The 23,042-nt window shown below is 46.2% G+C and overlaps 1 protein-coding gene across 20 annotated transcripts in view; it reads left to right on the plus strand.

Annotated features, from left to right (window-relative positions):
- Positions 1-23,042, plus strand: part of DNAH9 (dynein axonemal heavy chain 9) — a 330,145-nt gene that overhangs the window by 88,142 nt on the left and 218,961 nt on the right. For all 20 annotated transcript variants that reach the window (XR_014821870.1, XR_002337369.2, XR_014821872.1 and 17 more), the window contains 5 exons: positions 2,241-2,393; positions 3,576-3,701; positions 5,957-6,196; positions 6,521-6,681; positions 18,465-18,621. Coding sequence is in view for 13 of the 20 variants with exons in the window: in XM_084986157.1 (XP_084842283.1) it covers positions 2,241-2,393; positions 3,576-3,701; positions 5,957-6,196; positions 6,521-6,681; positions 18,465-18,621 (837 nt within the window). In the remaining 7 variants the exon portion in view is untranslated. The remainder of the gene's footprint in view (positions 1-2,240; positions 2,394-3,575; positions 3,702-5,956; positions 6,197-6,520; positions 6,682-18,464; positions 18,622-23,042) is intronic.

The raw sequence follows: 23,042 nt of genomic DNA on the forward strand, positions 1-23,042 counted from the left end.
TAATTCTTATATGGGAGGGGGTTAGAGGTCATTGCCAGATCTTTTATACCTTTTACATGAATCACTCACTCTTAAATACTTATTTTTATTTTTCACATGGCTTGAGTAAATCTTAATTAATCCCCACCTGACCTCTGCCCCCAAAGATGAAGCATGACAGAGTAATTCCCAATTCCTTCTATATCCCTGACTCTGTGGCTTTCACATGTGAGCGATTGCATGGTTGGGATTGTAAGTCATGGGTCACAGCAGTTTGCCTTCAAGCCCCTGAAACATAGCCCTGAAGAAGTCATCTGAGGCCGACCTGCTTTTTCTTTTTTTTTTTTTTAAACCTTTCTAGCTTAATTTCTTTCTATTTGGATTTCTGTAGAAATCAAAATTTAAGTTAAATCTTCTTCTTTTTTTTGCTTTTTAGGGCTGCACCTGCAGCATATGGAAGTTCCCAACTTAGAGGTCGAATTGGAGCTACAACTTCCAGCCTACACCACAGCCACAGCAATGCAGGATCAGAGCTGTATCTGTGACCTACACCACAGCTCACAGCAGCGATGGATCCTTAACCCACATCCTTATGGATACTAGTAGGGTTCATAATCTGCTGAGCCATAACAGGAACACCCCAAAATTTAAATTAAATCTTAATTTTTGAAAATGTCTGTATGTTTAGATACTTGCTTTATTTTGTTAGTTTTTCTAACCCATGGTGAGGTTTTTTGTTTTTTTGTTTTTCTGTCTGAAAACTGGGGCTCTCACTATCTTGAAAAGGTTTTCTTTCAGTGTGTTTTTACATAGTATTTCTATTCCAGATTTTTGGATAATTTTCCCCCTCAGGTTCATTGTATTTTCATAAGTTGAGATTATTATCTTCTTCTTTTCATACCTATTTGAATGTATTCATATATATTTTTTCTCTTACTAGTCCTTTTCCTTGGCATTCTTCTGTGGTTTCCCAAGTTTATCCACCCTATTTAATGTGTATGTTAATTTGGTCCTTTTGTGTTGCTAATATTGTTATGAAAGTGCTGTGTCATTCATTTGTTGATTTCCCTGTTTCTCTCTACCAACTCTTCTTATTTTTTACCTCATATTTTATAGAGTTCATGTTTCTTTCATTTAATTGAAAACAAAACAAGGTGATATTTTTCGTAAAACACTTCTGTTTCCTTTATTGAAGTGTCTAATGTATATCTTCAGTTTTTCCTCTCATCTCATAAGCTAGAGCTTTTCCTCTCATCTCATAAGCTAGAGAACTCATTTTTGGAACTTTAAGGGGTTAGGGAGTTCCCATCATGGTGCATTGGAAACGAATCTGACTAGTATCCATGAGGGTGCTGGGTTTGATTCCTGGCCTCTCTCAGTGGGTCACAATCTGGCATTGCCAAGAGCTGTGGTGCAGGTTTCAGACATGGCTCGGATCCTGGGATGCTGTGGCTTTGGTTCACGCCGGCAGCTGTAGCTCCGATTCTACCCCTAGCCTGGGAACTTCTATACACTGCAGGCACGGACTTAAAAAAAAAGGGGGGGGGGATTAAGGGTTGCAGCTCAGGATACCAGCAGTCCCTTGCATTTCAAAAAAACTCTACCAACAGCAGCTTTCTATTTATTGTTTCTCCCTCATCTGCTGTTCCTCTCACCTGTGGCTCAGTCTAACATCCCTCCTAGAATTACTGGCCTCTGTATCATGAGATGCCATGCTAGGGAGACGCTCCAGCACAGCCAGGCTTTCTGCTTGGTGTGAGCATGCTGGCCCTGGCTTTGGATCCTCCAGAAGTTGGGCTCCTGCACCAAAGTGGTTCCTACAACTGCGTGACTTCTTCCACAGGCCACTGTCACCACTGCCCTTGACCCTCCAGGTTCAGGCATGTTCTCATTCTTCTGCAGGCTATCCTGTGTTTATCTCCTGCTGCACAGTAGTATTTTTTTCTTTTTTTTTTAGGAAGAGGTCTTATGAATTAACCATCACCTTTGTTCCAACCTGTTCCCATCTGAAGTTGATTAAGCCAAAATCAATCAAACTTTTGTGGCTTCTTTAGTTTGTAGTTAATGCATGATACCCGCTAGATCTATATCCCTTTCATCCAATGCAGCCAGCTCCCATCCTGGCATCCTCATCACTCCCTAGCTTCCTTCTAAACATTCCATACCCAGCACTCTAACTGTTGTCACATGGTAGTCCTCTAAGCAATACTGGTAACTTCCCGAACATGCTCTCCACAACTTTGGCATGTTTGCCTTCATAGGTTCAGCGCCACCTTTCCAAACTCTTTGACAATATGGCCAAGATGCAATTCCAGCTAGACGCCAGTGAGAAACCAACCAAGATCAGTCTGGGCATGTACAGCAAGGAAGGAGAGTATGTGGCCTTCAGCGAGCCCTGTGACTGCAGTGGGCAGGTGAGGTAAAAGGCCTTTCTCTCTAGAGTGTCTGCATTCAAGCATCGACAGTGTCGGCCTCCAGAATGGTCCTTTGGACCTTGGGCCAGAACTGCTGTCTGTGCCCTGGGGCTGCCAGTTCCTCTGCCTTGAACGGACATCAGAGCAGCTTCCAGGGCCAGCTTTCCTCTCTCTGGGAAGAACACATGTCAATATCCGTATATCTTCCTTAACCAAAGACCTCGCAGAGAGGATAAAATGCACATAAACAACTGCCTGGGTCAACAAGAAAGGATTTTAAAATGATTAGCAGCACCAGGAGACTTTGGCATGCCAAGCCCTGGAGCACCCCACAGGGGAATCTGAGACACGGACATCCTCCCTGTTTGAAGTCAGCTGTATTCCCGAGAGGTCGCTTCTCTGTACAAATACACCTCTCACAGCCCTACCCCGTGGAGAGCCAGCCGCCACCCGGCTCCAGAGCTACTTCCTCCCCGTCTCCCGGGTCATTCAGGAAACATGAAGCATGAGACCATTCCCCGCTTACACCTCCTTCCCACCTCTCAGCATCACCACTGAAGAATAAGCCCTTCCTTGCTCATTGTCCTAAGTGACCCAGCAAAGCCTTGTCCCTGGGGTTCTAATCTAGTCCAGAGTTAACACCCGAGGAAAAGACCTTTTTCAGAGTCCCACCTTCACCCACCTCTATCTGGGAAAGCAATTCTAGCACCTGAAAATAGACTTTCTCAGTTTCATGAGCAGGACCTTGGGTTGGATCAAATGTTGGGTGTTGTTTTTGTAGACCAGAAGGCATTGACTGGGAAATAAAATCCTGGCCTGAGTCTCCATACACAGCATGGCCACGGTTATGAGAATCCACTGACTTATTTACACCCAGCTCAACCCAGATGAAGATTTCCTCATGTGAGCTCTGGATGGCAGCCCCATGTGCTCTGGGCCTGCTACTCCGTCCTGCAGGTTCCAGCAGGCACATCCCCATGTTGTCACCTGAGCCTCGTTTCCACCTACCAGCACCCTGCGTCACTCAAACCACAGTCTCCCTGTGCCTCCGGCAGCCTTCGAGGTTGTGCCTCCTCTTGGGGCTCCATGCTCTTCACTCTGTCAGGCTGAGCAGAAGGAAGCATGTAACCCTGAGCCGGTCTCCTTAGAAGCCCAGTGTCTAACCTCGAGCTCTTCTTCCAGGTAGAAATATGGTTGAACCATGTGCTCGCTCACATGAAGGCCACTGTGAGGCACGAGATGACGGAAGGTGTAACTGCCTATGAGGAGAAGCCGAGGGAGCAGTGGCTCTTTGACTACCCAGCTCAGGTGCTCTCCCAACCAGACCTTCGTGGGCCCCGTCCCCCACTCGCTCTCAGCCTCCTGAGGCTGCCAGGCTCACTCATGCTGCACAGTCAGGAGAGGCTGGCCTTCGAGGGGTCAGCAGGGGGGGGCGGGGGGGATGGTCAGCCGTGACGTAACTCGGCCCTTCCCTTGTAGGGTTAAGGGCTGTCCGTTTTGACCTCATTGGCTGTAGCAGGGAGAAAGCATAAGCAACCACCTCATGGAACCAGCCCACTCTGCATGTGCCACGCTCTTGGCTGCGTGCAGGAGACACCTGTGAGAAGCAAGACCACAGAACCCTGCTCAGCCAGAGTGTACAGACTGGCATGGAAGCCAGTCACCTACAGATGGGAGCTGGGGTGGTAACAGAGGGGGCTCGGGCCCTCTGGGACCACCCTCCTGAGGATATGATATCTAAGCTGAACTTTGAAATACGACTTACCAAAAAAAGAAAAGAAAAGCAAGAAATAGGACTTCCCAAGTGGAAGGTGGAGGAAAAGAACAGCCTCGTGTGGGAAGAGCAAGGGCTCAGAGGCAAGGGGGAGCGTGATGTGTTTGAGGAAGCGAGAGTAGGGGACGGGGAGCAAGAGGCAGCAGGTGGATTCTGGAGGGGAAACGTGAAGACAGTTCTTACAGACCACGTTAGGGAGTCTGACTTGGTTCCAAGATATGTCCATATCCTTTGCTGGGATCTCAGGAGGGTGAGAAGAGAGAGAGGAGCGCTGCTGAGATTTTAGTGACTGGCTGCAATGTACCTCTCCTTCCTCTCTGTTCTTGGCCAGGACTCGCGTTGGTACATTTGGAGGTTACAGATGTCTGGTGGTTACTGGAGCCCTAGGAATAGAGAAGACCCCCCCCACCCCCACCCCGTAGGACATATGCAGACCCGTGAGGGTGCAGAAGCAACCCCTGCACGTTGAGCAAAGGCTGAGTAGGCAAGGAGAAGCCAGAACAGCAGACTGAGAAGCAGTCCCTTTTCAGATAGAAGGAGCCCTGGGGAACGGTAGTCGTGGAAACCTAAACGGCAAGTGTTGATAGCAGGTCAGAGGTCAGTTGTGCCACACACATCGAAGAGATCAAGCAAAAGAAAGAGGCTAAGGAATGTCTGTGAACTTGGCGAGGCCACTTCAGTGGAGTGGTGGAGAAGAGGCCCCATTGCCCGAGGCTGAGCAGTGAGAAGAAGGTGGGAAAGTGTTACGGCGAGTGTAGACAGGCGTGAGAGACATAAGCCAGCACTGCAGAAGGGATGGGGATTGTTTTACCAGTAGAATTCACGTATCACACTCAAGCTGTCCCAGCAACATCCTAGTGCAGGAGGAACGGCTCTAACAAAGCCCAGTATGTCAGAATCCACAGCAGAAACAGAGAAATCAGGGAGTGGTGCTTTTTCTACAGCAGGATTCTCTGCTTCACAGGGGGGATAATTCCCACCAGGATTCCTTGTTTACCTGAATCGGAGTTTTGAGGCAAGAAAGCGTGGTGCCCCCTGCTGTGGTGACAGTGTCATCCAGAGCACTGTCTCCCGAACCAAGAGGGCCTCCCGATGACCAGTGTCTCTAAATTCTCCACCGTGGATGATCAAAATGACAAATTTTCCATACTGAGTTTCTCAGCAAGCAGAAGAAACATTCGTTAAAATCCCCTTTTCCATGTGTTTATCTTGAATCTCTGAGGAATACAAATCATATTGACCACTTTGAATTTCAGTGTCATTCATCCCGACCTTCAAGAGTAGGCTGTTCAAAGTTACAGGTTTTAAGAAATTTTTTAAATGTAGTGAAAGTACTATGGGCAAGAAAAAATAAGCCACATGTGTTCAGCAATGGCTCACTAAACTAGAGTAGTCCCAGCGTGAGAGGTTCCAGGAGACCAGAGCAAAGACCTGGTATGGCTGAGATGTTCAAGCAACACTCTGTTATCCTTCCAGTGCAGGAAAGACTCTTCTGCCTGGGAAGTAAACCCAGTAATATCCGTGTAGCAGTTTCTAAAAGCCACTGACAGTGGCCGGAAGGCACCTTTGACTTCTCAACCAAGGGATACATTTTTCAAGAGCAGAAAGTGCCTCCCCCACTTCACATCTCCGAGGACTGAGAGGCATTTGGCTCCATGTCTCGGTGCTGGTAGAAGAGGGAGGGTGTTTGTCACCCACAGTTACATTCTCGGCCCTTGCTGTGCGGTGAGTGGGCTGGCTTTGGGGACAGTCTGGTAATGGCCTCACTAAGTGACTCTTGGTGCCACAGGTGGCCCTGACCTGCACTCAGATATGGTGGACCACAGAGGTGGGCATGGCCTTTGCCAGACTGGAGGAAGGCTATGAGAACGCCATGAAGGACTATTACAAGAAGCAGGTGGCCCAGCTCAAAACCCTCATCACGCTGCTGCTCGGCCAGCTCTGCAAGGGGGACCGGCAGAAGGTCATGACCATATGCACCATCGATGTGCACGCCCGGGACGTGGTGGCGAAGATGATTGCTCAGAAGGTGAGTCCCACGCCTTCAGGCGTGTCGCTCTTCGTGGGCAGCTGCACCGTGGATTTGGGGTTAGGGAGACGCTCACGTGTGACCAAAACACGGGGGCCCCAAACCCTGAGCTGGCCAGGGAGCTGGGAGAGGATCACGGCGGCTGCTCCTACCCTTTAAACCCCCGGTAGAAGAGCATAAGCTGAGTGGCTCGTGCTGTGGCGGGCGGCGTACAGCTCTCTTGACGGGTATGCCCCCCAGAGCCCTGGGAAGCCTGTGGCCAAGGGGCCGCTGGCTGCCTGTTGAGTCCTGTGGTTTACCCACCTCCTTTGCTGCCCTCTCCAGGTGGACAGTGCGCAGGCCTTCCTCTGGCTGTCCCAGCTGCGGCATCGTTGGGATGATGAAGCCAAACACTGCTTTGCCAACATCTGTGATGCCCAGTTTCTATACTCCTATGAGTACCTAGGAAATACCCCTCGCCTGGTGATCACGCCTTTGACAGACAGGTGAGCACCGCCACCAGCACGGACAGAGAGCCCTGCTGCCCTCTGGCTCAGCCCTACGATGGCCTTCCAGGGTCAAGGCCCCTGTCCCTTGCTATTTATCCACGGAGCTGCGGGGGCGGGGTGAGGGGCAGACTGAACCCAATAGATGTAAAACAAAACTGAAAGGGTGTAGGAGAGAGCCTTTATCAGAACAAACTCCAGAGCAAATCGGTGAGTCAAGACTTTTTGAGGAATGACTGGGCAGCCCCGCACACCTGAATTCTCATGCCAGGCACTGAACTAGTCACTGGAAATACAAAGATGATTAAAACTTAAACTCCAGTTCTGTTGAGGGGGAAATAAGGTGTTTGTAGATGGAAATTTAAATAACACAAGGGGAAAACGTGTAAGGCCATAGTATAAAATAGGGCACAAAGCCGTGTGCTGCAAATCTCCAACCAAGTGACTTAGCAATAAGCCCTCTGAGCACACATGTCCCACCCACTGTGGGAAGAAGGGGGCGGGGAGCACTGCAGGGTGAAGATGGCATCTGGGCATCTGATCTGGGCCTTGAAGGCTGCGTAGGACTCCAGTAGGACTTGAGCAGGTTGGAGAGTGACTCTCAGAGTATCCATGAAATTGTACAGAATCTGTGCCGGTGTCACTCCTATTGAAAGGCTCTGTAGCACTTATTCATTGTTAAAGTAGTCAGGGATCCCCCAGAGTTAAAGAACTACTGAAAAGCACAAGGGAAGTTGGAATTTTGTGGGCAAAGACCATGGATGTGGGAAAACTCAAGTCACGTCTCTGAAATGGGGACTTTGGGAGATGTAGTCTGTAGCAATGCTGGGAAGACGGGGCAGAGTCCGACTGTGAGCTGTGAGAGTCACAGTCTCTCTCCAGTAAGGAGCAACGCACGATTGAAAGTTTTTGACCAGGGGAGCAAAATAATGAAAACTTATTTTATGAAGATTCATCTGATGTAGAAATTGGGCAAAGGAGAGAAAGGGCAGGGGATAAGGTCATGGTCCATGTGAGAAGTGGAACGTTAATTCTGCAAGGTTTTCTATAAATTCTGGTAAGACCTGGTACCCTTTGCTCTTATAATTCCACAGAACACTAAATCTCTTCTTCTCCAGAAACAGCTGCCTGAGTGACTCGCTCACCCTAGTAAGGGTCTTGGAGGCAATGAAGAGATTGTCGTACATTTTGAAGGTTAAGATGGCCAAACAGAATCTGCCATCTTTTACTTAATTTTTTCACTGCCTAATTCAAGTGTTATCATTTATATGCTGGCTAAGTCCTCAGATATGTTTCCAAGTAACATTCAGTTAAATCGTAATCACTGGGCTCATGGAACGAAGAGGAAGAGGGACATAGGAAATCCCAGCATCAGCCATGGAGTAAGACCTCGTGGTCCCTCTCCCCGCAGGCTTTTCCATTTCTTGAATTCACTTTCCTGCCCAACTTGGAAAGACCTTCACCCAGATCCCACTCAAACCACTCCCCGTTTGCCCTTGCACCTCTCTTTCCTGGGAGCCTGCAGAGGTCGCACCGGTACCTCCAGTCGCTCTCCACTGCATTGAGACTAAAATCTGAATTCCTCATGGAGCCCAGAAATTCCGTGTCTCGTCCTGTGCTCCAACCACACTGGCCTCCTTTCTGTTCCTTGAATCTTGGAGTTCAGTTCCGTGTTCAGCCTTTAATACACATGGTGCCCTCTGCCTGCAGTGCCCTTCTCCGTGCTCTCTGCTCCACTGTCACCTTCTCATCCTTTCTTTTTTTTTTTTTTTTTTTTTTTTGTCTTTTGTCCTTTTAGGGCCGCACCAACGGCATATGGAGGTTCCCAAGCTAGGGGTCTAATCGGAGCTGTTGCTGCCAGCCTATGCCAGAGCAACAGCAACGCTGGATCCAAGCCGCGTCTGCAACCTACACCACAGCTCATGGTGGTGCCGGATCCTTGACCCACTGAGCAAGGCCAGGGATCAGACCTGCAACCTCATGGTTCCTAGTCGGATTCGTTAACCACTAAGCCACCATGGGAACTCCTCTCATCCTTTCTTGCTCTGCTTTTAGCTCTGAGGAAACTTTCCTTTACCACGGTTGCTGAAAGATAACCTCTCCCACACACCCCCACCCCCCATACACACACACACACACGCACACGCACACGCAGGCACGTGCGCGCGCTCACACGCACACGACAATAACTCTTTTAACATTCCCTACATTCTGAAATGAACTTGCCTTCTTGCTTACTGGTGGCAGTCCCCTTTGGAATGTCAACTTTTTGCTCACAGGAACCATTGTCTGTCTTGTTTGTGGCTGACATCACCAATACCTGGTAGATGTTGAATTATTATCTGCCAATGAATAAACAGTGGTCGTATATTGAAAACCCAGATCAGAAGAACCAGGGCATCAGGAAGAGGAGGTCGATTGGGAGGAGGGACCCACACAAGACTCCATCTGTGCCTTGGCTCCCAAAGAAGGAGCAGCCATGCTGTCTGCGGCTCTGGTTGGGCACCCACCCTGCTCCCTGCCCCAGCTGAGGACAAAAGGCAGATGATGTCAGTTTGGAGGGAGATGCAGCCTTCTCTGCAGCTGGGACGGGAAAGGCAGCGGCACCTCTGGGCATCTTAGGGGTTTTACTTGGGCCAGACTGGGGCATGATCAGTTGGAGGGGCTCATTCTCTGTGGGTTCAAGGAAAAGTGTTCCCACCTCAAGCCTCATGTGTCTTTGTCTCTATGATTCTCAGCAAGACACCTGCCCTAAACAGGAAGGACATCTGCTACAGTCTTCTCTTTTGCAGTGAGTTTTTTTTTTGCCTGCCTTAGACTATGAGCTAATGGTTTGGGAATTTACATCTCTTAGAACAGAATAATGAAGCTGTTGTAGATTTGAGTGACTTGATTAATGTCTCTCTCTCTGAACTATATGTTCCGTGAAAACGTTGACTTTGGTTGGCTCACTGCTCTGCCCCAGGACCCAGCAACATGTCCAGCAAATTACAGGCATTCAAGAAATACCCTTTCAGTAAAAGCAATGAAATGATTTCTGAGACTCAGAATAACACACCCAGCTTCCCATAGCATTCAAAATATTTCCTTCTTTCCCATCAGACGTTATCATTGTAAGTGATAAAAAGTACAAGGCGGTTCTTTCCTCTGGGTCTTCACACCTACGCAGGAGTTGAAAAAGATAATTACTTCTTTGGGATTTTGAGGTCTCTGGTACGCCAGTGCTGAATACCTTGCAGAGGGAAAGGATAAAGTTTTGACAATGAATTATTTCTAAAACGGGCATTTTTCACGTCCCCTCTGAAAAGATGCAAATAGGGGCCTGAAGGGAAGATTCCCTGCAAATCGTGGTGAATGCCATGTAGACCCTGACCTTGTTCTGCACCTGAGATGCTTTTCCGACAAAGTAGCACACAGTGGCTGTTTTTACAGTCAACTCCGTTTTCTCATTGACTTCTGTTATTATCTCAAGAAATGTTTGGCCCAGAAAAAAACTGTCCTCAACACAGAAAAATCACATTTTAAAGAGCATTCAGCTTTTGCTGGTGTGTAGCTTAAGTACATTTAATTCTCCCCTGCCAGAGGAATTAATCAAATGGACAATTGATCCGTGCAACCTCTGCGCATTCGTTAAAAGCACCACCGCATTACAGTACATCCAACGGATTCTGCCTATTTCTTTGGAATTTCCTACTGCCTGGATGGGACTTGAATGTATAAGTAGGTACAATGGCTCAGCCATTGTCACAGGACTTTGGCGGAAGTCTAAGTTGAAGGACTAAATGAAGGTATCAATTCAGGCTGGACAAGCACCATTCTCATAGGTTGACTCTTGACCTTCAGATGATCTCCTGCCCCTTTGCATCCCTTCCCTCACCTTCACACCCCTTCAGCCCAGTACTCTAAGTGCTGTTTTAATCCACTGCTTATCAATTCTGAGCACCTTTTAATTTCTAAGGAACTACTGCAAGTGGGTGAGATATAATCAATGCAAGAGTCTCTGGGGTGATTTGCTGGCTACACTTTCTTTTTAAGTTTTTTTTTTTTTAATTGAAGCATAGTTGATTTACAGTATTGCATTAGTTTCAGGTATACACCATAATGATTCAGTGTTTGTGTAGATTGTTCTCCATTTAAAGTTATTACAAAATACTGGTTATATTCCCTGTGCTGTAAGTTACATCTTGCATCTCATTTATTTTATACATAGTAGTAGCTACTTCAATCCCCTTGTCCCATCCTGTCTCTCTCTCCAACATTCTCCCAATAGATAACCACTACTAGTTTGTTCTCTGTATCTGAGTCTGATTCTGTTTTGTTATATTGATTCATTTTATTTTTGGGGATTTCACATATAAGTGAAAACATACCAGTATGTGTCTTTCTTTGTCTGCTTACTTCACTAAGTGTGATACCCTCCAGGACCATCCACGTTGTTGCAAGTGGCAAAATCTCATTATTTTAAAAGCTTTTGCACAGCTAAGGAAACCATCAACGAAACAAAAGCACAGCCTATTTACTGGAAAAATATATTTGCTAAGTACATGTCCGATAAAGGGTTAATGTCCAAAATATATAAACTAGCTCATAAAACTCAATATCAAAAAAATCTGATTTTAAAATGAGCAGAAGCTTTTATTTTAATAAAATTTTTTTTTCCAAAGAAGACATATAAATGGGCAACAGGCATCAAAAGATGCTCATCTTCACGGAAATGCAAATCAAACCACAATGAGATGTCATCTCACACCTATGAGAAGGGCTGTCATCAAAAAGACCACAAATAGGACATTCCCATTGTGGCATAGCAGAAACAAATCTGACTAGTATCCATGAGGATTCGGGTTCGATCCCTGGCCTCGCTCAGTAGGCGGGGAATCCTGGGTGGCCGTGAACTATGGTGTAGATCAGAGACACAGCTCGGATCTGGAGTTGCCGTGGCTGTGGCTGTGGAGTAGGCTGGCAGCCATAGTAACTTCCATGTGCCACAGGTGCAGCCCACCCCCACCCCCCCAAAAAAGAGCACAAATAATACATGTTGGCAAGGATGTTGAGAAAATGGAACCCTAGTTCACTGTTGGTGGGAATGTAAACTGATGTAGTCACTGTGGAAAACAGTATGACGTTTCCTCAAAAATTAAAAATAGAACTACCATATGACCCAGACATCCTTAAATTTTTATCTAATATTTTTAGTGAAAAACTTAGTCATCTATGAACAAAGAAAATAAAAGTTACTCGGACATAACTATTGTATAATATTCAGTCTGTTTTCTTCTCACGCAGATTTTGAAAAAGTGAAACTGCAATCATGTGCTGTATATAAAATATCATCAATTTTTCAATGTTACATTATATCATGTGCTCATTAACCATTTGTATGTCTTTTTTTTTTGCTTTTTAGGGCCACACTTGAGGCATATGGGAGGTTCCCAGGCTAGAGGTCAAATCAGGGCTGTAGCCGCTGGCCTACGCCACAGCCACAACCACTCCAAATCCGAGCCATGTCTGCGACCTACACCACAGCTCCTGGCAACACTGGATCCTTGACTTGTTGAGCGAGGCCAGGGATTGAACCCACGACCTTATGGTTTCTAGTCGGATTCTTTTCCACTGCACCACGATGGGAACACACTTGTACGTCTTCTTTGGCATAATTTCACTTCGTTATCTGGTCTATTTTTTGTCCTCTTTTGAGTTCTAAGACTTTTTTGTATATTCTGGATATATTGTGTATGTGTTTGTAAGTATTTTATTCCAGCCTATTTCTTCGTTTTTTATTTCTTAATGGCATCTTTTAAAGTGCAAAAGTCTTTAGTTTCTTTTTATTTATTTATTTGATGGCCACACTCTCGTGGCATATGGAAGTTCCTGGACCAGGGATTGAATCCAAACCACAGCTGCAACCTACAGCGCTGCTGCAGCAACACCCAGATCCTTTAACCCACTGTGCCAGGTGGGGATCGAACCCTCCCCGCCACAGCAACCCAAGCTCCTGCAGTCAGATTCTCAAAACCATTACATCACAGCAGGAACTCCAAAAGTTCTTGGCTTTGATAAGGTCCAGTTTGTCAGTTTTCTTCTTTTATGGACCATGCTTTTGGTGTTGTAACTAAGAAATCTTTGCTTAATTTCATTATATCTTTAACTTTCTTTTTACTTGCATATAGGAGAAAATTGGTTTTTATGAATTTATCTCCTCTTTTGCCCATCCATTGCCCTGTATTAAAAATTCTAAGAATTTTGCTCTTGATTCTCTTTCTTCTAAGTCACTTCTAGAGTTTCTCATTATGTTTGAAACGTACACATACTCTGAAGCATCATTAAACCACTCAAGTTTAGTGACTTAGGCATGTGTGATTTTCGGTAGATGGTGTGCCAGTCATCGCTCTCAGTTCTTCCTGTCACGTTCTGAGAAAGACCAACTCATGCAGGCAGAGGTGAGCACTAGGTGACAAAGGACCTCACAAGCACAAGGGCAGGGGAGATCTTAGAACTGGAGGCGTTTACGCGGATTTCAAATAATGTTCAATTTTTTAAATATTAAAATAATACAAAAGGGACAGATTTGTTTTCATTGGATGCTAAGGACATTCTTCTTCTATTGGTACTGTTTCTTATGTTGAGCTGGGAACCTGTCAAAAGCCCTGGGTCTTTTTCCTGTGACCTGCCAACTAACCACATTGCCCCCATTCTGTGTACATGCAAGTGCTTCGAAGATTCATTTGCATTTGTTCTTCTTCAGTTTCATTTTCAGTTGTTAAAATTATTTAGAATTTTGGCCTGTCTTCTATCTAATCAATTATTTCTTAATTCAAATTATCTATAGATATATTGAACATCAGGGGGTCTGTGTCCTGGAGCTGCCACTGGAGGTCCCCCTCCAGGTAGATATTGTTGTACTCATGCTCATGCCTCAGTTATGGTGGCTGAACCCTGTGGTAGGTGATATTCTAAGGATGATTCCCCAATGACCTTTTCCCTCGGATCACCTCCTTTTCTTTGAGTATGGGTGAGAACTATAGATAGAATGATATCATTCACGTGATTATATTTTGCTTTATGGCAAAAAAGTAATTATTCAGGTGACTGAGTATGATAACCATGTGAGCCCTTAAAAGTAGAGCTTACTCCTGGCTGAGGGCAGACGGGGAGATCAGAGAGGCTTAAAGCATGAGAAGAAGTGAACATACCATTGCTGAGTTTGAAGATGGAGGGAGCCATAGATTCCAGCCCCAGCCCCACCGAGGACCCCAGTCCTACAACTGGTAGAACTTAATTCAGCCAAGAACTCAAACGAGCTTGGAAGGAGATTCTTCCCTGGGGGTTCCAGATGAGAGTCCAGCCACCTGATGTCTTGATTTTGGCCCTATGAGGCCCCCAGTAGAGGAGCCACCTGCTCTTGTGACATACGGAAGTGAGATACCCAATGAGTGCTGTTTTGAGCCAACTAGTGTGCGATAGCAACAGGACATGAATACAAACCAACTGTGATTTCACCCACTCCCGGATTAGCCAGAGCACATTTCTGGAATAGCCACCGTCCATTTATAGCTGAAATCAAGATAGAGTGCCTTTGATATTTTCTTTAATCTGCCAGCTGAATGACTGTATCAGAAAAGGAAAGCTATATTTCATATATTTATTACCTTAAAAAATAATACCTGGAAAGAGGATCAGCTTTCTCCTTTCCAAGGCACTTTCACATCTCTTGTCTCATCTTGTCCTCACAAGAGCCTGGAGAGTCAGATAAGAACAAAGCGTTACAGGCATCATTTGCCGGAAGAAAGCCAAACTGACTTCAGCTCAGTATTAGGAAGACCTTTCAAACAATTCAACCTGACCTGTGCCGGAAGAGGCTGGCTTCTAAAATACTAAGCTGTGCCTTGCTAGATGAACAGGCTGCATGATCGTAGTTGAAGGATTCAGTGGGAGGCAGCCTGGCCTGTTTAAAGAGCCAGGCCTCAGGAGTTTCTTCTAACACTAAAGATTCTGTGTTCCCCACAAGCAGCAAATTAAACGGATGCATATTCACGTTGAAGTTGGTTAAGGCAGGGGCTGTTTTTTCAAGGGTTCCTTACCATTTTCACAATTGCAGTTTGGGTTTTGGGGTTTTTTTTGTTTGTTTGCTTGTTTTGTCTTTTTAGAGCCCGAGGCATATGGAGGTTCCCAGGCTAGGGGTCGAATCCGTAACTGTAGCCTGGCCCGCGCCATGGCCACAGCAACTCGGGATCCAAGCCGCCTCTTTGACCTGCACCATAGCTCACAGCAATGCCAGATCCTTAAGCCACTGAGCGAGGCCAGGATTGAACCCACATCCTCATGGATACTAGTCAGGTTTCTTAACCACTGAGCCATGATGGGAACTGCTGCAGTTGTTTTTACACCAGCAGATTTATCTAAATTCCTTTGTGGAAAGAAAATCCTGTGTGCTGGGCCCCAGTGACACTTTTTTAACGCACCAAAGTTTATTAACCTGCCTGAGTTTCCCAAACACTTTATAGTGAGTCTTGCTCCTGAACCTTTGCCTTAAACCATTATAGCATGATCTGCCCCCTCACTAGGAAACAGAGCAGATTGAAGCAGCTGGCTTGGATGTTTATGGAGATGAACTCTCTAACAAGACCACAGGTGGAATCTTAGAGGAGAAGCGTGTGCCCCAAAGGACTAGGACTTCCTCCTGGCTCAGTGGACCCAGAAAAATGGCAGCCCACCTCCCCCACCCCCCAGAAGAGGGGAAAATTGTTTCTTTATTTTCTTTGTTTTTTTCTCATGTCCCAAACTAAATCGACACTGTCCTTGCCTTAGTTATTAGAACTCCTTAAACAACCTACTCTCCCTCCCTGAACCTTAGTCTATCCACCTATAAGTTAAGGGGACTGGATGAGTTGATCTTGAAAATTCTTTCCAGCTTGGAGTTCTGTTATTATGGGCAGATAGGTATATGAATGTGTGAGTGTGTATGCATTTTGGCATTTCCTCCCCGAGTGCTTCTTCTAGTGATAATCAGAATCTTAGTAGATGCTCAAAAAGAGATTGACACCCAGTCACGAGTACTTTGGGGGGAGATTCTTGATTTTTCTGTGAGAATTCTATTTTTGTGAAACCTTCTGCTTCTGAACTCCTGGATTCCTTGAGAGCCCTGCTGCTGCTGCTGCAGAAAGCAGAGGTCTGGACTTGTCCATCAGCTGGCAGAGGAGGCCATCATGGGACAGAAAGAGGGCGCGAGAGAGAGTGGGGAGGAGAGTTGGCTGGTGGGCCAGGATACCTCCAGTCCAGGCAGTTGCCTTTCCTGCTCAGGGGGACAGGGCTGCAGCCAGCCCTCCAAGTTCTGGAAGTAGCCTGAGGCTGGCAGAGATAGAAGGCCTTGGGCCCATCTGCAGCCAGAACACAGCACAGGAGGGCAGGGATGGTTAAGGCTGCACACGAAACTCTGGAGCTCTAGTTGCCAGTGTTGGGGAGAAGCACTGCCATATGGTAAAGGTGATCGAGCAAGGGGAGATGAGCCCTCGCTTTTCACCATAACCCTGACTCACCTCACCTTGTGGCCCACGTCACAAATCAGCGACTCTGACGTGAGCTCAGTCCATAGGGAAAAGTGACGCAGCTGCATGAGCCCAGCTCACCAGGGTTAAACGCAGCCAGCCTCTGCCCTGACCCCCACTGCGCAGGAAAACTCTGGGCAGGATAATAATGCCACCTACTTTTCCTCTCTGCCTGGGGAAATTGCCTTCCTGGGTTTCATTTTCAAAGGCTGAAGGAGATATGGGAATTTCACACTAAATTAAAGGAAAATTCAGAAACTCCGTCTTTTCAAAATAATTTGGTTGTACTGGAAAAGCAGTCACCAGCTGGCAAGCTCAGAGTTTCTGGTCAACTGTAGACATCAGATTCAGAACCAAAGAGCATTCATTTCAAAGGCCCCCTCAGACAGCCCCTCCCTGCAAGTTGAGAGCCTCTAGGTTGAATTCCTAGGTATTAAAAAGAGTGATGGCATATTTTAAAAAGCTTTGTTGAGGTCTAACTTACACGTCTCAAAGTTCCCCCATTGCGAGTGTACAAATCAGTGGTTTTTCTAAGGTCATAGGCTGTGCCACCATGACCACAGTCTAGTTTGAGAACACTGCCTTCACCCTGCCCGCAGGCAGGCCTCATTCTCACCTCCCTTCCTTAGCAGCCCCTCATCTGCTGTCTACTTCTGTGGTTTTTGGACATTTCATAAATAAAATTATAAGGGATCTTTTGCATCTGACTTCCTTCACTTAAGGTAGTATTTTTAAGGGTCATCCATTACTTTGTTAAGTGGTATTCTGTTGCATAGATATATCACATTTTGTTTCTCCATTCACTGTTGATGGACATTTGGGTTGTTGCTAGTTTCTTAGTGTTATGAGTATTGCCGCTTTGAACATTCCTGCATAAGTCTCTCTGTGAACATATATTCATATTTCCCTTGGGTCAGTTCCTAGAAGGGAAGTTGTTGAATCATATGATAGGCCTTACTCTTTAATAAACTGTGCACCTGTCTTCCAAAGTAGCTGTACCCTTTAACATTGCCGCCAGCACGGAATGCGGTTTCCACTTGCTTCCATATCCTCACCTTCACTTGTTACTGTCTGTCCTTGTGATCACAGCCATCCTAGTGGGTGTGTTGTGGTGTCTCACTGTGGATTTAATTTGCATTTCCCTAATGACTCATGATTTTGAGTATCAGTTTCCATGGGCTTATTACCCAAAGGCACATTTCAAACTAAATGGAAATATAAGCCATTTTTTAAAAAGTACCAGAAACTGATACTGAAAACTGATTTTATTTCTTTGTCCTTAGTACAAAAATAGTCACCAGAGGATTAACTAGATTGCGTGATTGATCCATGCGTTCATGAATTTATTTGTCTCATAAGTATTTATGAAGGGACTACCTATGTGCCTGGAGTCGTGCTCATTTCTGGAGATGAAACAATGACTCGGGCCTTGTCCCCCCCTTGGTGTACTCATGAAGACATGTACGGAAGAGGCGTAGGACACACACTGTTGGAGGTCACAGTGCAGCGGGAGCACTCGCCTGCCTGCTCGCCCCAGTGCAGGGGGGTCTGGGAATACTTATGGGTGAAATCATGAAAAATGAACTCCAAGAGGTTAGTAGCCCTCAGCCAAGCAAAGATGGAGAAGGAACATGATCCAGGTAGATGGGCAGGGTGGGGAGCCGGGGGGTGGGGAAGGAGAGAGGGACAGGCAGAGTCCCACTCTGTCTGGGCATCTTCGTCGGTTCAGGCAGCTCTAACAAAATTCCAAAGCCTAGGTTGCTTAATAAACAACAGAAATTCATTTCTCGCGGTGTGACTGGGAGGCTGGTACTGAACCCAAGTTGGGCTGCTCACTGCTGGAAAGGCCAGTTTGCGGGGGGACACACATGTTCATACCATAGCACTTGGCAAGTGAAAATAGCTCTTCGTGAATGGACTTAATAATGCTGAGGCCGGGGGGGACAATGAGAAATGAGCTGGAGAAGTAAGGGGGGCAGGATAAGGAAGGGCCTCGCAGGGAGCCCCTGGTGCCCTTCAAGGACAGAGCATCATGATCCGATGCTCCTTTAAAAAGTGCCCCCTACAGCACAGAGGGCAGCAGAGTGGGGCGGGCTGGGCCTCACTCGACAGAAGCTCTGTCAGGCCTCTCATGGCCTTAATCCTCAGCTCCACCTCACTAGGACCCGGCAGGGCCAGAGCTATCTGTGGGCTCCCCTGTGGCCCTGAGGATGACCTCTGCCTTCCTGTGTTTGGCAGGTGCTACATCACCCTCACTCAGTCTCTGCACCTGACCATGAGTGGGGCTCCATCAGGACCTGCAGGCACAGGCAAGACGGAGACCACCAAGGACCTGGGCCGCGCGCTGGGCATCATGGTCTACGTGTTTAACTGTTCGGAGCAGATGGACTATAAGGTACGGGCCCACCTTTGGGGGGCTAGAAGCTGGGCAGCAGCCAACTACTGACCAGCTTTATTCACGCCTCCCAGGCCCAGTTCAGAGGCCCAGCCGAGGAGGCCTCTGCTCCTTCACAAGAGCTGAAGGGCCCTTTTGCCCTGGAGCTTGTTGTCCTCCCTCTAAACCTCAGCGCCATGGAATCCGCATCCACCCATGAGCTTTGCGACCATAGACGGGGGACTTCACCTCTCGGGTCTTCTTTTGTCACGTGTAAAATGAAGAAGCTGAGAATATATGCAAAGTCCTGCATTCATTATTTGACCCAGAACCACAGAAAGGCTCATAAGTGGCTGATGTAAAAATCTTCACCAAAAAATCGTAGATGTGCTCTTCTGTAAAAGTGGGCATTTCCCCAGGATATCTACAAGGCACCATATTCTGCAAGGGCAGGTTTGACTTCTGAAGACAGACTAGATTAGCCTGTGTTGTTAGCAAGAGATAAAAAAGACAAGCGCAAGGCTAATGTTCTTCATTCGGGCGCTCATCATTTCTACATTTTTGTTGGTTTTGGTTTTTTTCTTTACTTTTTAGGGCTGTACCCTCGGCCTATGGAGGTTCCCTGGCTAGGGGTCCAATGGGAGCTACAGCTGCTGGCCTACACCACAGCCACAGCAACGCCAGATCCGAGCTGAGTCTGTGACCTACACCACAGCTCACGGCAATACCAGATCCTTGACCCACTGAGCGAGGCCAGAGATCAAACCCGCAACCTCATGGTTCCTCGTTGGATTCATTTCTGCTGTGCCACAATGTGAACTCCCATTTCTACATTTTTAAGTGTATTTCAGGTTCTGTGTCATACAGAAAGGCAAGAGGAACGAGGCCCATTAGCTAGGAATATTCTGCTCACAGACAGACCTTATAGAGATTATTTTCTTTAAAAAGCATAATAACAGATTGTCTCACTGTCTCTTTATTTTTATTTATTTTTTAGGTTTTTTAGGTTTTTATTCCTTATTTTATTTTGCTTTGTATATATTTTTGTAAACTGTCTTAAATCCCTTTGGAAAGTAGGATGGCATGTAAGGAAATTTAGAGTGGAAAAAAAAAATAATTGCCATGAATAGATCAAATAGTATATGTATAAATCATGCAATATATTGATTGCAAAATAAGTTTTAAAAGATTTGCAGTTACCACATATAGAACTCTTTAAATAAGATTATAATTTTAATAATATCTCTTATATATAAAATTTTGCTTGCAGAGTTGCAGAATCCTGTAGCACCATGTTTTTTTCATGGAAAGCAAACAAAATGAGGAATGAGGCCCAAAACAGCTGTCCTCCCATAGATTACACACTATATTTTGCTTTTCTTGAGGAACACATAAAGATAATGTTTCTTTTTAAGTGAGGCTGGAAGAAGAAAGAAATTTTTTTCCCCTTTAAAGAAACAGGCTAAACTTTGAGGATTATTTTAAGTTTCTAGATTCTATATTGCTGAATGACTCATTGCTGAAATAAGTATAGTTTCCCAAGAGTAACATTCTGGATGACACACTCATTTAGATGCAGAAGGCCTGGGGTATTGATTGAAGAAAATCAGCCAGTTTTCTTCAAAGTCATGCCTATCATGGGAGACAGGAAGAGATGAGTTGGCCCCATGCCCAGAGGTCACTAAGGTCATTTTACCCAATCCTTTCTGAAATCTTATTACTGAACCCTGACACCACCAACTCCTCTAAGAGTACAGGATGAGAAGAAGAGTTGGTCCTTCATTTGAACTGCGCAAAGCTGCTGCCAGGTGAGTCTAGTCCAGACACAGATCAGAGGAAGGACAGTAGGTAGAACCGTAGTGAGACACAGCAGAGGTAAAGCAACCCTTTTCTAGACACCAAACATCCTTTGTAACCAAGTAGCTTCACCAGGCAGTTTGTAAACCTCATCTTCCCCCTTGTTGTCCAGCTATTCAGAATTATTTTTATCTCAAAGTACACTCCAGCAATCAAGTTTATTGAGCAACACCATTGCTCAGCATGCTTTGTGCATTGTGAGAGGGTATCAAAGATAGATAGATAGATAGATAGATAGATAGATAGATAGATAGATAGATAGACAGACAGACAGACAGACAGACAGGCAGGCAGGCAGGCAGGCAGAGAGATAGACAGAGTGAATGAGTATAACCCAGTCCATTTGGAGAGACGATGAGAACGACATGTAAAATATTTAGGAGAGACAGCAAACAGCCTGACCCTGAGTGCTAATGTGTGTTTTACAAACTAATCCCTGGAATACTCAGAGCAGGGGGAGAGCCGCCCAGTGTGCTGGTCAGAAAAGACAGCGTAGAAGAGGTGAGACCTGAGGCTGAGTGAGCGCCAAACAGGGCGTGTGACCTTTTAACACAGTCCAGCCTTCTAAGAGGTCAGTTTCAAAAACAGGACCGAGTTCTATGTGCAGTTGATGTGCTTTCTGTGTTCCCTGTTCTGACTTGACCCTGAGCCCTCTTCAAGGGTTTGGCTGGGACAGGAGAGGAAAGAATGAGGGTCAGAAAGAGTCAACCAGCATCACTCAGAGCAGCACATTCTGTGTAGCGTCTCCAGGGAACAGGCTAGAAACAAACATGGAACCACAGCCGGGTCCATTTCAGGTGGATCAGGGAACAGGGCAAGATAGGAGATGGGATTGACCAAGGGGGAAGGACACAAAGCCACCAGGAGGCTCTGACCTCGGGGTGCCGGGTCACAGAGACCCTGCAGGCTGCAGAACAGATGCAGAAGCATGAGGAAAACAGTCTTTAAGGACAACCCCGTGGGCAGCCAGATGCAGGGACACAGGGCCTGGAAGGTAGGGACATTTTGGGGGGAAGCTGGATGATGGGGTAGCAGAAACAGAAAAGAACTAGAGGCTTAAAGCAGTTAAATGATACTTGGTGAACATGGACAGGGAGGGACTGGGGTGAAACAGGGAGGAGTAAAGAGGAGAGCTTGGGCTGTGGCTAGGCCCTTCACAATCCCTTCCGCCTCGGGAGTCCTACCAGGAGGCGGTGGGTAACCGGGTGGATGTGAGAACTGTGTGGAGACTTGGGGAAAGGGAAAGTTACTGCTGTTAGCGCTGGTTGGAAACCCATCAAACTGGCCGCTTTCTCTGGAAAGTGGTTGCAGTTTTGGTGCTAAGGCGTTCTTTATGTTACAGCAGTAGTACCTTCTCCCCTGACATCAATTTGCTAAAACATCAAATGACTGGGCTTGAAAGCATCTGGAATCCTCCCTGACCTCTCCCCCACCGCATCCACGCGGTGGAAACTGTCCTCTCTGGGCTTCTGAAGCATTCCCTCCCACACTTCTCCTCTCTGACCGGGCCTTCCTGACCGCACGTTCTGATCCCCTTCCTTCGCCTCAAGTTGATCGGGTGTACGGGAAACTCCTGCATCTGTTTTCCACGTCACCCAGGTCCTGGTCGTCCTTGAACTGGGCAGCAGGGGCCTCCATTCTGATGCCCTTGTTGCATATTTGGTTGACACCCTTCTCAGGCAGGTCCTGCTGACGTCCTGTCGTCTTCGCCCCATCAGTACTGATGCTCTCATTTATCCCGCGGGTCAGGGTAGAACATCTTCAGTTTCCCGTCCTTCCTCCCGTCATTCCGGTCAGTTAGCAGTGTTCATTCTTCCTCAGCGTGGCTCTCACTCCAGGCCTTCGGCCTTATTCTGAGATCCCTTATCCTAGCCCAGAAACCGTCTAATGGCTCGGCAACACCACAGCCCGGCTAAGAGTACCATTGTACTGTTGGGGTGGGGTCAAAACATGGGGTAACGTGGAGTCCTGGGTTCTGCCCAGGCTCCTGGGGCGTAAAGTGTGGGGTACAGTTATCCCCCTATGGAAACTCTACTCTTCTGCTTTACATATTGGATTTCCATTTGATGAAAGGGACCCAAGCTTTAAAAAGCTTTCACAACCACTGTTAGCATAGAGAAGCATGGATTTTGATTCTCAAAACTTCCATTTAGTATTTGTAATCTTTGACGGGTCGGTGTGTGTATATATGTAAAATGTGTGTATGTGATGTACATATATGTACATGTGTATGTAATGCATGTATACATATCTGTAGATGTATGTAACAAGCTGTCAGATGTCACAAATACTAAGCATAAATTCAGGAATACAAGTTGTAATACATATATATATATGAAATATAAAATATATGTTACATTTATTATGTAAATATTAAAATACATATAATTTTATGATTTTATAATATTTATGTTATCGATATACATATATAATAAATAATAATAACACAACCCTCATGGATATAATAATAGTAATATTCACCTGCAGGGTTTTGGTTTTTTTTTTTTTCCTTTTGCCATTTCTTAGGCCGCTCCCTCGGCATATGGAGGTTCCCAGGCTAGGGGTCGAATCGGAGCTGTAGCTGC

Source organism: Sus scrofa, chromosome 12, assembly GCF_054392235.1.
Source record: "Sus scrofa isolate SSC_HxYL_T2T_F1_AM1 chromosome 12, Sscrofa_HxYL_maternal_Yorkshire_Landrace_v2.0, whole genome shotgun sequence".
NCBI classification, from domain to species: Eukaryota; Metazoa; Chordata; class Mammalia; order Artiodactyla; family Suidae; genus Sus; species Sus scrofa.